Genomic DNA, 16,455 nt, shown 5'->3' with positions numbered 1-16,455 from the left:
GATCAAAACACCCTGACCACCATAATAATGAAAACTGTATATGAACGATTGCCAATGAAAAGTACTAGAATAAGACAAACCATAAGTGACTCTTAATCTCACAAAACAAACTGAGGGTTGATGGGGAGAGGGGGGTTGGGGGGCGGTGGGATTATGGACATTGGGGAGGGTATGTGCTATGGTGAGTGCTGTGAAGTGTGTAAACCTGGCGATTCACAGACCTGTACCCCTGGGGATAAAAATATATTATATGTTTATAAAAAATAAAATTAAAAAAAAAAGAAAGAAAATTACTAGAATATAAGCAACTATGACAAAATGACTTATGAGAAAATCAGTAAACTTACCCCCATCAAAGTCACAAAATACACCTATTCTCTCAGGAACAGTAACATCCAAGGCTTTGACTTTATTGTTATGCTTTGCTGCAAATGTGTTCTGTAGCCAGTTGTTGACATGGATACACCAACTACTGTTTGTCTTTCCTAATTGGTCAAATTTCCCCAAAGTCTTGTATGCTACTCCCACACTGTAGGATTTACAATCCTTCTGGGCCTTGACCTCCCAATAATGTTGTCCACTTTCAATAGCAGTGTCTCCTGCAAAAGATCAGAAAGGTAAATTTGGCTCTAACTTCTTCCTTTTGAGTCACACAGATTTTTACCTATCTCTCATCCCACAAAATGGCACAAAAAATCCGATTCAGAAAAATAACCATATTAACACACAGACACTAAATGCAGAGTACCTGCTGTAATTTTACTTGTTATTTACTACTAATTTTTCTGATTTATAAAAGGCTTTAGAACTTTTCTTCCTTACTATCTCCTCAAGAGATATGCATATACGTAGAGTACTATGTAAAAGGAAGCAATCAATGATTAGACAACCTGAAACCTGCCAAAAGTAATCAGGTTTCAAGAGGGAAAAACTTTTGCAAATATTCATTCAGTACACAGGCCACTCCAGCTCTAAGTGAGTGGAAAGCCCATGAGTGTGACCGTGACGTCTTTAATATTAACTGACAATGAAGACGATGTTTATCCTACCCAACACTGTGTATGATTCCCCAGTAAAACGATCTCTGCTGCCTCTTACTGCTGGTGGCCTGGAGCCTATGGATGTCCGTTTGGGGGATGGTGTGCCACTTCTATATAAACAGGAAAAAAAGAAAAACAAATATTCTATACTATAAATGTTTCACAAACTAAAATTATAAATCATGAAATGAAACTTTGAAAAGATGTTTAATTATGTTGCACAAATAACACCATTTTACTTTTATCTGAATTATTATCAGAGTTGTCAATTATAAACATTGAAATGTAAGAAGTCATCAACACAAAGCAGGCTGAACACTTATATCATGCAGACTGAACAAAGCTTATATAAAGAACACACAGTTGATATAAGAAACAATGCCAAAATGTGACAAGATAGAAAGGAAAACAAAAGAACCAAACAGAAGAAAAGAACTCAAGAAAGGTAATGGATTATAGAGCTAACATTTCTTGCAGTTAAATTTAAATTTTGAAATGGCAAAAATACGATTATAATGAAAACTAAATAACCTTTTCATAAGCAAGCAGGTATTTTTGTCGTGAATCTTTTCTTCTCAAGAAGAAGAAAGAGCAAATGCCCAAATCCATGCGCAGGATTATATAAAATGTTATAAAGCATTTCTCCTACTAAAATGGACAAGATTCAATTTGATCTCCCCTTACATCAAATTATATGATATGATAAACAGGACAGTATTAGGCCTTTCACTAAATCTGAAAAACGCAAAATAAATCAAAACCCAAAGATGCCTAAAAAATAACATTTCAATTATACTGAATCACCGCATTACAGAAAAAAAATTATAACTTACCAGTAGTAAAGAAATAAAGGGAAAAGCATGGAGAAAAGACAAACAAACGTAACTATTAAGAGTGGCAGTTTAAATTTCAAAAAAAGTTAAATAAGGAGGACTCTTCCACTGCAGCATTCTAGACTTCCAACCCTAAGAACATTTTTGTAAGCAGTACGACAGCTATTGCTGTCCTAGGTCAAACATGATCCTCCCACCTCTCCTCTGGAACAATACCTTTGAAGCTTTACTGTGTAAATTAAGACTCTTTGTTTACCTGCACTCTAAATCGTTTTACTAGTTTCTGAAATGATCTCTTTGCCACCCAATTCATCTCATTCACTGTTACCAGATAAACCTAAGTCTGACATGCCTACTTTAAAATCTTCCAGTACTTCCTTACTGCCTACAAACAACTTAGCTTGGCATTTCAGGTCCTTCTGGATTTGGTCCCAATCTGCTTTTCAAGCCTTCTCACCACCCCCAGACAGCACTATTTAGCTAAATGTAGCAGCTAAAGTGTTCCTTAAACTCAGGCAACCTGCTTCAGTGCCTTTTCTCTTGTTTCTCCCTCTCTCAATCCAAGTCCAAATGGCATGCATTCTTCTACTTTCTTGAGAACCAAGCTAAATACTACTTTTTTTTTTTTAAAGATTTTATTTATTTATTTGACAGAGAGAGATCACAAGTAGACAGAGAGGCAGGCAGAGAGAGAGAGAGAGGGAAGCAGGCTCCCTGCCGAGCAGAGAGCCCGATGTGGGACTCGATCCCAGGACCCTGAGATCATGACCTGAGCTGAAGGCAGCGGCTTAACCCACTGAGCCACCCAGGCGCCCCTAAATACTACTTTTTTATTATTTAATAAATTTTGTTAATGAAGATTTTCCAGATCTTACCAGACTAAATAATTCTTCCGAGGAATCCAGCTCCAGGCCAAAATCCTATGTGTAGCCTTTTAGGCCCAATTACAAACGGCTTTTAGTGATAGGCCTAGAAGGGCTGCCTTTCCCATACCAGACTTGGTACTTAGCTAGTTTACCACAGCTTCTGAAGGGAGATGCAATCCACCCCCACCACAACCCAGTGCTCAGATGCATATCTGTATTCCTAGCTTAAGCACCTCTATTCAGAGATACTTCCCCCCACCCCCAAAACCTTTTCAGCTGCCCCTGTATAGACCTCCTTCCAGGAGGCAGAGGTGAGGTATATAGTCTGAGGACACTCTCTCCACTCCATCCCAATACTTTTCCACTTCTAATCTTTCCTCTTCTCCCTTCTTCTTGGTCTCAGGTCCATAAAACAACAGGAAGAGCATTCTGTTTGGGGCTCTCTTGGCAGTGAGATGGTCCTCCAGATAACCACCATTTGCAATCTGCTTTCATTTACCTGACCCTCACCCAGTGCCATTCTGTTGGGAAAAATGGAACACTGAGGAGAGCTAGCAGCCTTTCCTTTGAGGCCTCTTACCTGCACTATCAGTAAGTGAATAAAGCCTTGATTGCTACCTTCCTTTTGGCTCAATGTCCTGATCACCTTAAAACCTGGCAGCTCAGGACACCTTTCTTCCTTAAAATCCTTTATCTTGCTTACCATTCCATGTAATCTCTACCTCGTATTACTGTTATTTTTTTCATAGATACGTATTTCATATGCATAAGCTAGGGCAAATATCTTAAAGGCAGGAACACTGTTTATCCGTATAACCCCAACACATCCAGCTAACACCTTACAGTAAACAAATATTTATGGAAAGAATAAATGTACATAACATTCCAGAAGCACCCTACACATAAAATACCCTTAAAAAGGAGAGGAGAAAGAGAAATAATATGATCTGAACTGCTAAATATAAGCAATCTAAAAATCTCCAAGTGACCAAATGAAACTTCATACACTCTATTAAATCCAGAAACATTTTATAATTTATGATATGCTAACCCTGAAATCACTTTCACTAATAATGAGCAGATAAACTAGAAAAAAAGGAAGTGATTTTGAAAAGGAAATACATTCTGGTTTCTGGTAAAAATATGTGGTATCTTCAAATTAGCACCTGATTAACTGTGCAGTTTGAATTGATTCATCCTTCTGAGCATTGTCCTAGTAATTTCAGTAATAACCTTTTATTTTTTATCCTTGATGCTTTTGAAACTGCGTGATTACTACACAATACAGAACACTTCAAACCTGCCTTGTGTCAAATACAAATAAAAACAAAGCTGTAATGTTAGATATACTGAATACAGCACAAGAAAGATGCCAGGTGTAAGTAAATGCAGAAAAAAATCAGATGAGTGAAAATAACTCAAGAAAGACTTTAAAGCAGAGCTCTTTGTTTTGCTACCATATACAGTATAATCCAAAGAGTATGCAGCATACTACAATGCTGTAAATTCAAAACATAAGCTACCAATACAGACAATCTACAGAGAGCAGTATTTTAGCTTATGAAAGCACTGCAATGGCTTCTGCTTATTGGTTAAAAGAAAAATTAAAGTTATTCAGCCAAGCTAGATATACTAAGTCCTAGAACCAGACAGACATAGATCATCACCTTGTATGTTTCTTCAGTGAAGTAACATGGACACTGTTAGATAAAAATAGGCAACTGTTAAGAGACTGCTTTACAACTTAAATTTAACAGCTTATAATAAAATTAGATCAAAAGCCTGCTGAGAAAATTTTTTTTGATTCACTGTTTTAACTCACAGTGATATTACTTTATTTCAGTTTGAGCAAAAATTTCCTCTGTTAAAAAAGAAAGAGGCTCCCATACTTTGGAGACTAAGTCTGACATCAACAAAAGGTCCCAAGACTTTCTCTTTGGTTCATAAGGTTGCTACAGTGGCAAGACAATGGGACTGTACATGCTAAAAGTTGTCATTTAATGCAGACCTTCAGGTAAGACATGTACATGTGATCTATAAGTCTAAAATTCAGGAACTTCTCTCTTAAGCAGTTCAAGTTGCTCTAGATATAACTTTAAAGAAATGGAATGCTGAAATAAAATGTGTAAAAAGAGGATTAGGAAAGAAAAAGTAATGAAAATGTTAAAACAAGTTCAATTGATTAACGGTATTATATTCCTCACTTTGGTGTTATTAACCTATCACAAATCATACTAATGTATAAAGTAAGAATTTCATAAGCCACTGTCAAGTAAAAAACAATGTACAAACATGTGTCCACATAACAGATCTAATGAAATGGCTTACCTGCCCTTATTCTCTTTCCCTTTCATTTTATTTTCTTGACCTTTTCCTCCAGTAGGATCCCACTCTACACAGGTATCTTCAACTCTCAGGTTCAAATGGGATGATGAGTTATCCAAACTGAAGTTCAGTGCTGTCCAAAACAATATTTCAATTTTCAAAAAATATAGAACATATCCATATTCTGAAGCACAACTATCATATTATTTTCCTACTTAATTTATTCAACAATGTAGATAAAGAATAAAGTTCAAATTGCTAATGCTAGCATTTAAAGTCCCAAAGATAAGGCTATAATTTAGTAACTCCTTCTTTCTTTCCCATTATTGTTCTCTACATATCCTGTAACTCCAACCAAATACAATGTACTTGCATGGCCTCTCATGTTTCTGCTATTCCTTCTGCTGGAAACTCCATCAGCACATAATAACCTCAACTTTCTGTTGTTAGAGTATCAGTTGATTATCAGTTGATTGCTATGACTAAATAGGAAGAGAAGCTGGTACACTTGAGGATCCGGAAAAAGTGATGTGATGTAAAAAATTACACAGCCTGGCTCAAACACATTTTCTCTGAGGTTCTACTACTTAATAGTTTCATATTTAAACTCTCAGTGGTTTTGAATTAAAAAGCACAGAGAAACAGGGTATGAGAGCAGAAGCAAGGAAACTGGCCCAGCTGACAGAACTAGAGATGACTTAGATGGCAAAGACATGGGGAAAACACTGCTTACATCAATATAAAATAAAAAACACAGGGCATATAGTCAGTGGTACTGGAATAGCATTATATGGTCACAGATGGTAGCTACGCTTACAGTGAGCAAAGCATAACTATGGAGAAGTTGAATCATTATGTTGTACACTTGAAACTAATGTAATGTAGTGCCACATTTAAAAAAATAACTTAAAAAATAAAAAAAGTGAAACAAAAGTATGCTTTACAAATTACTTGGTATTTTGGAGAACTATCTATTTACTCAGAAGACTTTCTCAGAACTGCTAGTTTAGGAAATCAGTGTAACAAGGTATTACCTTCTGTCTTTGGAGACTGAAAGTAAATCATTAAAATGTATTGATTAAGCTGAATAATGCAGAATTCATCATGTTCTCAAATGAAATTCCTAGAATCTCTACCTTAAGCAAGGTATCATCTACTACATAGTTACCAACTAATCTGCTTCTGTTATTTTTTTCTTCAAAAGTTCGAATTTCTGGTAATTTCATTGAACTGCTATTCTTTTACAACCCCATTTCACTTAAAGATATTACTCGATTTAGCCAAAGCTTCAATGTACCTACGAAGTATGCATCATCAAACAACAAGATATTCATATACAGAGCCTAATGTTTACCAAGTAAATTAAAAATATTTTCCTTCACTGTAAAGAGCCCTTTTTTTTTTTTTAAAGATTTATTTATTTGTCAGAGAGAGAGAGAGCGCGCACACGCAGAGGCAGAGGGAGTGGTAGGCAGAGGGAGAAGCGGGCTCCCCGCTGAGCAAGGAGCTCAATATGGGACTTGATCCCAGGATCCTGGGATCATGACCTGAGCTGAAGGCAGACACTTAACCGACTGAGCCATTCAGGCGTCCCAAGAGCACTTTAATTTCAACTATGCATCTGACCATTGCTCATTCTCTTTATTTATATAAAATAACTTTCTAAATACAAATCTACTGACCATACTGCTTCTGGGAAATACCGTATTAAACAAGTTCTTAACTTTTCAAAATTTGCATGAAAACAAAAATGAACTTACAGAAAGAATATGGTTTTTCAATACAAATAATAAAAATATTCCTTAATAAGCATGTTACTAAATAGGCATTTAACAGCTGCTTCATAAGTAGGTTATTAAAAAACTAGGATCGGGGCGCCTGGGTGGCTCAGTGGTTAAAGCCTCTGCCTTCGGCTCAGGTCATGATCTCAGGGTCCTGGGATTGAGCCTCACATCGGGCTCTCTGCTCAGCAGGGAGCCTGCCTCCTCCTCCTCTCTCTCTGCCTGCCTCTCTGCCTACTTGTGATCTGTCAAATAAATAAAAATCTTAAAAAAAAAATTAGGATTAAGCAAATCTGAGACTCTGCAATATCAAGAATGAACTGCCTTAAGAAAACAAGATTAGGGTGCCTGGCTGGTTGGTCAGAAGAGCATGACATTCTTGATCTCAGGGTAGTGAGTTTGAGTCCCATATTGGGTATAGAAATTACTAAAAAACAAAACAAACAAACAAAAAAACAGGGTTTATTAACCTCTATATTAGCTATTAGGTAATACATGTGAGGATATCTACGTTCTGGAAAGAAAGAAAAAGTAAATATAACTCTAAGGTGCCATCAATTCTTAGCTGCTTATTAAAATCCTAAGGCTTAAAAAAAAAAAAAAGGCAAGAAAAAAATCCTTAGGCTGTTCCCTAATGTTTAATATGATGGAGAAGGGTAGAGTCATGAGTGGCAAGAAAAGATATCATGTCCAAGCCAAGTGAGACTACACTTACTAAACACCACAGCATGCAGATAGAATGGTCAAATGGAGAACTCTGAGAGTGCTTTTTAAACATTAATAAAAATACAAATATTAATTTCTAGAATAAGGTTTAAGAAAACAGAGTGGGTGACTGAGTGACTCAGTCAGTTAAGATCAGACTCTTGATTTTGGTACAGATTATGATCTCAGGGCCATGAGATTGAGGCTGCATCGGGCTCCACGTCCATTGCGGAGCTTATTAAGCTTATTAAGATTCTCTCTCTCCCTCCCCATCCACACCTACCCCCACCTTCTCTGGAAGGAACGAAGGAAGGAAGAAAACAGAGAATTTGAACTAAACTGAAATGGTACTTCCCCATAATCTATTCCCTGAGAAATCTGTGGGCAAATCTCATTGATGCCTATGTATTTGTACTTGATTGCAATTTATAAACTAATAACCACCAGCGAATATAATGCCATCATCTTGGACTATTTTACCCATCTGAACACCATCATAAAAGATGAACTAATGAAAACCAATTTTGTAATACTAATTTCCCTATCTTAAAATTCCTACTGCTGCGAATTCCAAGTGTGTGTATGTATGTGCACATGCAGTGGGGAAGTGCTACCAACATAAAATGCTTCCTGTCACAGTCTTGAAAAACTTCAGATGTTAAGTTTTGTTTTATGCTGTATAAATACCTATGATCTTACCTTTGGTCTCTAGAGTCACTGGATCAGAATACTCTCCAGCTACAGCTTTGTTACAAGCTCGTACTCTGAAATTCATATACTTTGAATCAAACTTCAAGCCTGAAAAGATGAAAATGGTTTTCAGATATGAAAAATAAAGAAGAGATCTACTCCAAAAGTAGGAGTATGAACCTTCAAACAGACACTTTCCCTCCTTGGAACTATCTCTTTACTCTTTACTCTAGGACAGTGAATGTTTATGTTAAAACGTTAACACCTCAGATAAGAGGAATCATGATTTATCTAAACTTTCTTCAAAAGAAATAAATTATATACAGTTTATCAATGTGGATTTTTTTTTTAAACCTAGTGATAAAAAGGTGCCCTCAAGCCTTGTTAAAAGTAATGTTTTATTCAATGAGAAATGTTACAATTTAAAACAACATATTTCTGGAAAGATGATACCCTAAAGAATTTTTATATTTATGAAACATTGTCTTTTTATGTGAAAAATGAATTTAAAGAGAAACTAAAGCACAGGAATTAATAGTAGACTCTGAAGTTAGTCAAGTCTAGATTAAAATCTCAATCCATGGCACGTCTGGCTGGCTCAGTTGGTAGAGCATGCAACTCTGGTTCTCAGAATTGTAAATTTGAGCCCCATGATGAATGCAGAGATTACTTTAAAAAAATAAAATAAAATCCTTAAAATTTCAGTCCAAAAATTATTAGCTACGGGACTGCCAACAACTTGACAGAGGCAGTTTTTGTAACTGCAAAATAGAAATGATAAAACCAACCTCATAATTGTAAAGATTAAATGATATGTATTGTTTAATACACTTCAGCCCAATTTCTGACCAATAGTAAGTGCTCAATATTGGTAATATTACTGCTCATGCATAACAAGTGTTGAAGAACTCTGGAAACATTTGGCCATTTCAAATACCCAAAATCCTTTATATGTGGAAGTACCTTTTGTCTGTGTGTGTGTGTATGTGTGTAAATACCTTTTTAAAGACTTTTAAAAGGCTAACACAAATTTCTAATACCAAGTCACAGCTCTTCAGTAGTACTGTGAAGGTAATCATAAAGAGATAAAAGCAATAGTATTGATGGTACCACTGAAATGTACAGTAGTATGTACAACTAGAAAATTGACAGCTTTTTTGTTATAAAACCAAGGTTAAAATTAAATGTTATTTTGAAATGTGGTTTCCAGAACACCCATTCATGTTTGTTTTACATACATTGTTTTACCAGATCACAAATATCCAGAAGTAATTAAAATGAAAGTTTGCCTGATATTTTAAGAGGAACTTACTTTTATAATGAATATAGGGAAAGTAAGGTGGGTTAAAGAAACTTAATCTTTTAAAGTAACTCAAAATATTTTTCACAATTACATTTAGTTTCTGAGAATGAGATTCATAAAATGCAGTCCTTTTACCTGATAGTGTATACTCAGTACCCTTAATATTATCAATTATTTCCCAGCATCGCTCATCCTTTACACGTGGAAGTCCATCAAAATTAGTTTTCCGATGTTCCAGTATAAAATGATCAATCTTATTATCTTCTTCTGGCATTCTCCAAGCTACTGTTACAGAATTGTCGGCCACCAAACACTCTACTGGATCTATCTCTGGAGCTTTAGGAACTGAGGAAAAAGAAAAGGTCCATTTCTCATTTATTATAGTACTAATCCAATATTTATGTTGGTCATTCAAACTGCTTTTTTCATGTTGCTTTTGAATGGTGCAACTGAATGAGGCTAAGAGAAGGCTAACATAATAAATGCAAAGTAACTATTTTTTCAAAGTTCCATTTAAAAATTAATGTTTCAAAAAAAATTCATGTTTCAAAGTTTTTTATAGTCTTACTCAAAGTTTATTAAAATCTTAGTTGGCAAAAAGCAATTCAAACATGCCAAAGATAAAGAATCAAGATTAGGGGTGCCTGGGTGGCTCAGTGGGTTAAAGCCTCTACCTTCAGCTCAGGTCATGATTCCGGGGTCCTGGGATCAAGCATCGCATCGGGCTCTCCATTCAGCGGGGAGCCTGCTTCCCCCGCCCTCTGTCTCTGCCTACACCTCTCTGCCTACTTATGACCTGTGTCTGTCAAGTAAATAAAATCTTTAAAAAAAAAAAAGAACCAAGATTAACTTGTTCCTCAACAAATACTTTTTAATCTCCTACTTCAAACTGCTGTAGAATGTTGATTAAATCATAATAACAAAATAGAAAACTTTGACTCCAATGATTAAAGTAATTTAAGATATTTTCAATGTATTTTTAAAATTTTATTTATAAAAGAATTGTAATTTCTCATCACTAAACAAAAATGAGTTCTCCAGCCCCCCAAAAACACTTAGGATTTTCAGATGTTTCTGCAAGGAGTTCCATGGTTCATTAAAATCAACCAGGGTAAATGAGCCATAACTAACATGTATGAATAGTAATTAATTTCTCTTCCATAGAAGAGATTTTCCATAGCTCCTCAACATCAACAGATGTTCCATTTGCAAAACAAGAGACGTAACTGAAGAACATGGTCCTCCAGTGATACAGATGGGTCTAAAATGTGTGAAACCGCAGATACTGTATTTAAGCATTCTGTCACTAAAAGAAGAGTTTTAAAAGACTTATTGCAACCATACAAGGCTGGTTCAACATTTTAAATCAATTAATGTATCAATCATATTAGAAGAAAAATCATATGATCTTATCAACAGAGAAAAAGTATTTGATAAAATTAATACCCTCTCATGACAAAAACTGCAAACTAGAATAGAGGAGAACTTTACTTGATAAAGAAAATTTGCAAAAAACCTACAGTTAACATCATACTTAATGTTGAGAAACTAGATACTTTTCTTCTAAGACAAGCCCCTTTTTACCACTCCTATTCAACGCTGTACTGGAAGTCCTAGCTAAATGCGGTAAGATGAGAAAAGGATGTAAAAAGTATACAGATCAGGCAGGAAGAAATAAAACTTTATTTGTTCACTGATGGCATCAATGTCAATGCAAAAAATCTAAAGAATCAAGAAAAAAAATTCCTGGAACTAACACGCTATTATAGCAAGGCTACAGGATACAAGGGAAGTACAGGTAGAGTACAAGGGAATTTTAGATCAGTGAAACTATTCTGTATGATAATGTCATGGTGGATATGTGATATTACACACTTGTCAAAACCCAAAGAACCATATACCACAAAAAATGAACCCTAATGTAAACTATGAACTAATAGTTAATAATAATAATTAATGTATCAATATTGGTTCATCAGTTATAACAAAGGTACCACACTAATGCAAGATGTTAATGATAGGGTAAACTATATTTGGGGGAGGAGGGGATACATGATAAGTCTCTGTATAATCTACTCAATTTTCCATAAACGTAAACCTGTCCTAAAAAACAAAGCATTATTTTTTTAAGATTTATTTGAGAGGGAGCGAGAAAGAGTGTGTGTGTGTGTGTGTCTGTGTATGTGTCTGTGTGTGCATACACACACACAAGCAGTGGGGAAGAGCAGAGAGAAAAGGAGAGAGAGAATCTCAAGCAGACTCCATACCCAGTGCAGAACCCAACTCAAGGCTTAATCTCGGGACCCTGAAATCATGACTTGAACTGAAATCAAGAATCCAGGCACCCCACAAAGTATTAATTTTTAAAAACTATGACAACAAAGGAATTATATGCAAAAGTTAAAATACAATGCAATGTGGAACTTAACAAATAACAAAGTAAGCCAAGTATTTTACATCTGAGATAAAATAATCAAGACCAAGATGAGTCCTCAGGGCCCCTGGGTGGTTCACTCAGTTAAGCATCTGACTCTTAACCTCAGCCCCGGTCTTGATCTCAGAGGCATGAGTTCAAGCCCCATAGCCTAGCATCAGGCTCCACCAGGCTCTTAAAAAACAAAAACAAAAACCCAAGATGGAAAGAATTTGATGTAAATTTTACATCTTCAAGCCTAACTAGTAAGAAAAGGAGGAAGGGAGAAAAATGGGACAACTTCAGTCTCCCAAGTTCAACTTTTGTATGTGTGTAACTGTACAATAAATATTTAGAATCTGATATACCTTATTAGGAAGACAAAAGACAACCAAGTAAGTATTTATCATTTGTCATTACTATTAATTCCTTCATCTGTTTTTTGTTTTTTTTTTTAAAGATTTTATTTATTTATTTGACAGAGAGATCACAAGCAGGCAGAGAGGCAGGCAGAGAGAGAGGAGGAAGCAGGCTCCCCTAGAGAGCAGAGAGCCCGATACGGGGCTCGATCCCAGGACTCTGAGATCATGACCTGAGCCGAAGGCAGCAGCTTAACCCACTGAGCCACCCAGGCGCCCCCCTTCATCTGTTTTGTAGGGTTCTTGTCTCTGTAACACATAACAGATGCTAATCTCTATTCCTGAAACATAAGCACTACGCACTACTGTTTGCTGCCAAGACAATAAACCACGGGCATTTATGAATTTAATATACTCTGCCATGCCTACATGTAAGGAAATGGAAAGGCCTATGGCATGTAGCAATTTCATAATTTTGCTGAGTCAAAAACCTGTACTTAAAAAAAAAAAAACAAAAACAAAAACCCAAAACCTGTACTTAAAGTCTCAAGAGGCTGACAGCAAGAATCATTTAATTTGTAAGTAGGACAGGGGGCACCTGGGTGGCTCAGTGGGTTAAAGCCTCTGCCTTCGGCTCAGGTCATGATCCCAGGGTCCTGGGATCGAGCCCCACATCAGGCTCTCTGCTCAGCAGGGAGCCTGCTTCCTCCTCTCTCTCTGCCTGCTTCTCCACCTACTTGTGATCTCTGTCAAATAAATAAATAAAATCTTTAAAAAAATTTTTTAGTAAGCAGGACCAACTAATACCCCACTATCTACATCTTAATTCAGCTGCCATTCCTTTAAGAATGTACTGGCAAGTGGATACTTCTTTCTTGTGAATAATGGTCCCCATGAGAGCACAAATGGCTAATAGTGGCGACTAAGTTAAAAATGGGGAAAAAAAAAAAATCCAAGAAAGTGGTAATAGTTGGGAGGTGGGTTATAGAAGCTCAGAGAGAAGGATGTAAATTCTTAAGTTTCAATGTATAAAAAACAGCTTAGAGTAGAAGAAGATGACTATAGTTATTATCATCCATCATCACTTCCATTTTTCAGACTAAGTAAATCTACAACTCATGTTACTATACATAATACAGTATAGAGTTTATTTTTGTGGTATTTATGGAATGGATTATTAAAGGATGAAGGTATTTGTTTTTCTAAGTTAATCTGACTCCATCTTATGGGAAATTCTTATGCGATAGCAGAATAAAAAATTAGTGACATGAATTCATCTTTCATAAATTTTAACAACCTACTATATGTTTTCCCTTCAGACAAAACTCACCCACAGAAGGATTTTATTGTACCTCGTTGCTTTAGGCTGTCTTAACAGTTTGCCAAAAGAGGAAATCCTAACTGTCCATGCAATCTACTTGACTATATAGTTAACATGACCTTGATCTCTTAAGCCATCACAGAAAACCCAAGAGAAAGAAAATAATGGTGAGAAGATTGCTTCTTAGTAGGTTTTTTTTAAATCAAAATAATAATACGTGTACATTCACAATCCACCACACCTGACTCTCCTTCTGAATTTATAAGTAATGTGAATTACAATAGAATAGTAATTCTGAAAGGTCAATTTACAGGTAGATATCCACTGACAAGTATACCTTCCTCCCCTGGTCTACACCTATGGTTCCTTCTCTCATCTTTTCCTTCTATAAACTCCTCTAGAACTTCTGACCCATAATAATTAATAATAATTCACTTACACTACACTTATTAGTTCCATTACAGTCTCATGACTACCAACCTGTCTTTACAATCGTATTTTAAAGTCCCTGACCAAATATTCAGAGAATGGCTTTATTTGATCAACATTCTCTGTTCAAAAACAGCTAACCTCCAAAAATTAAAGCCAGTTCTAACTAGAATCTGTAACTAAAAAGCACCTGTAAATAAGTAAAAAGGCACCTATTCCCTCAAATCACTGTGTCCAAACTGTTTTAGCGATCAACCTAATACCACTACTTCATGTTAGCTAAAAAGAGAATATGGACAAAAGGTACTTAGTTGGCTCTCTCACACATGTGGAAAATAATTTGGAACTCAATTTCAAACAGTTTTGGCTACTGGAATATCCTCATACTAATACGGTAATAAACCAATATTAACATATTATTACTAGAAATAAAAGTCTATCTGAGCCAAAAACCATAACTAATGACAGCAGCTATATGCACTAAGTGTTAAGTATGTGCCAGGTACTATTTTCAAGTGATTTAGAGGTTTCAATTCATTTAATCCTTATACAAACCCTTGAAGAATAACATTACATTTTAAAGATGAAAAAAATGAAACAAAGTTAAATAATTTGTTCAAGGTTCATAGCAAGTAAATGGTAGCCAGGATTCAAGTCCAAGTCCGGCCCCAAAACCCACTGTTAACCATCAGGATACACAGTTTCTCTCTGCCTTAAAACTAACAATAAAAGATATCCTTTGAATGGGATTCTCAAAATGGAACTTTTACTACCAGTAAAATAATTCTCTAAAAATAAAGACTAGCAAATTTAATTATTCCTTAGCTGAATAAAGAAAAAAACCCACACTATACTTCTTAATATTTACATTTCAAAGTTCATTTCAAAAAAACACTTTACATGTACTATGTGTACATACTTACCTGGCAAAAACTTCAAAGTTCGCAGCATCTGTCTTTCCTGAGAAAAATCCACCATTAAATGAGTCATGTTGTCACTGACCTTTGGTTTCAAAGAAAGGCGGAAGGCTGAAGCCATTGTTACTCTACGGTAAACACAAACATACTTTTAAAATAAAAGAATAGGGAGTATACCATATTTAATTTACAAAGAAAAAAATAGGAATTATTTCATTTTAGTGATTTCAGAAACTATAACAAAGGTAACAAAGCTATAAAGAAATTTGTTCTCAGAGTCTTTTGAAAATTAACTAAGAACACTGCAAGATGTCTTTAAATTTAGACATTGAGTATGACTTTAAGCAACTTTCCTCCAGGTAGTTTTATAGAATTACACACAAAAATATCACAGGAAAAAATATCCCATATAAATCATCGTTAACAGATCCAACAGGTATCTGAAGCTCTGTACACTCAATCTCACTGACTTCCTGATGCCAACCTCACTCCTTTTCATATGCCAAATAATGAACTGAATGTACATTCTCCTTAGTAGTCACAGCTACTCCGTGTATCCTCAATTAAGAGTAAAATTAACCTGACCAAATATTGTACAGCTGGTAGCTGCTAAAGATAGGGTATGGATGAGAAAGGAGAGAAGTGAAATCACAATTTTAAATTCCATGCTACTAGGTGTCACCCTGATATATCAGAAGGATACAAGGAAAAACAGCCTTGGGAAACCATATGACATGGAAATAATAGTTCAACAAATACTTAATAGATGAATGTGGTGTAACAAACAACAAAAGGAAAAAAAAAAAAGAAAGAAGCCATATCAGACCTCATTTTACCCAAAATATGGGGGAACTGTTCTGTCAATGAAAACTGGAGATTAAAAGAAATTCTCATATTCTAATAATTTGTCATTTTATCTATCTCAAATTTGAATTTTTCATATTACAGTAAATTTCCACAAATATCACAAAGTAACTTCCCTTATTATCTTTGGTCAAAGAATGATACAAAAGTACTATTCATGGATGTTGTCCCACTAACACACAATTTGGGAGAAGTAGTAAATAGAGCTGAGGAACAAGGGGACTACCAGGCCTAGTCATTCAGATCTGCCAAATCTACCCAAGGATACGTGGTATCCAAGATATCAAACTTGTTGCTATATTCACTTATTTTGGGATAAAAAATGTCAAGCTGTTGTTATATTCAGTTATTTTATTTCACTTTAAAACCAGGAAAGTAATCAGTTTATTAATAACAATGAGTCAAAAACAGCTTATCTACTGATCAAGAAGAGTGGGCTATAGTGAAATACAACTTATGGGGAAGTGAACTCATTGAAAGCCAAGCATAATGCTGAATATTTCACACATATTACTTTAAGCTGTTGGTTCTCAATAATTAAATTTCAGATTATATCAGTAAGAAGTTAGGAACAAAGACTAAGTCTTAATTACTTTGCTCTTTAAAGTC

General features: G+C 35.4%; 1 protein-coding gene across 1 annotated transcript in view; it reads right to left on the bottom strand.

Annotated features, from left to right (window-relative positions):
* Positions 1–16,455, bottom strand: part of LOC111145865 (fibronectin type III and SPRY domain containing 1 like) — a 67,862-nt gene that overhangs the window by 14,366 nt on the left and 37,041 nt on the right. Inside the window, exons 6-11 of the mRNA XM_022501143.1 lie at positions 14,989–15,110; positions 9,679–9,888; positions 8,250–8,348; positions 5,068–5,197; positions 1,050–1,150; positions 348–599 (exon numbers count right to left, since the gene is read on the bottom strand). Coding sequence (XP_022356851.1) covers positions 348–599; positions 1,050–1,150; positions 5,068–5,197; positions 8,250–8,348; positions 9,679–9,888; positions 14,989–15,110 — 914 coding nt within the window. The remainder of the gene's footprint in view (positions 1–347; positions 600–1,049; positions 1,151–5,067; positions 5,198–8,249; positions 8,349–9,678; positions 9,889–14,988; positions 15,111–16,455) is intronic.

Source organism: Enhydra lutris, unplaced genomic scaffold, assembly GCF_002288905.1.
Source record: "Enhydra lutris kenyoni isolate GAN:26980312 unplaced genomic scaffold, ASM228890v2 scaffoldscaffold13, whole genome shotgun sequence".
In the NCBI taxonomy this organism is placed as follows: domain Eukaryota; kingdom Metazoa; phylum Chordata; class Mammalia; order Carnivora; family Mustelidae; genus Enhydra; species Enhydra lutris.
Note: the sequence above shows the minus strand (reverse complement) of the source record. Positions and strands in the feature narration are given on the sequence as shown.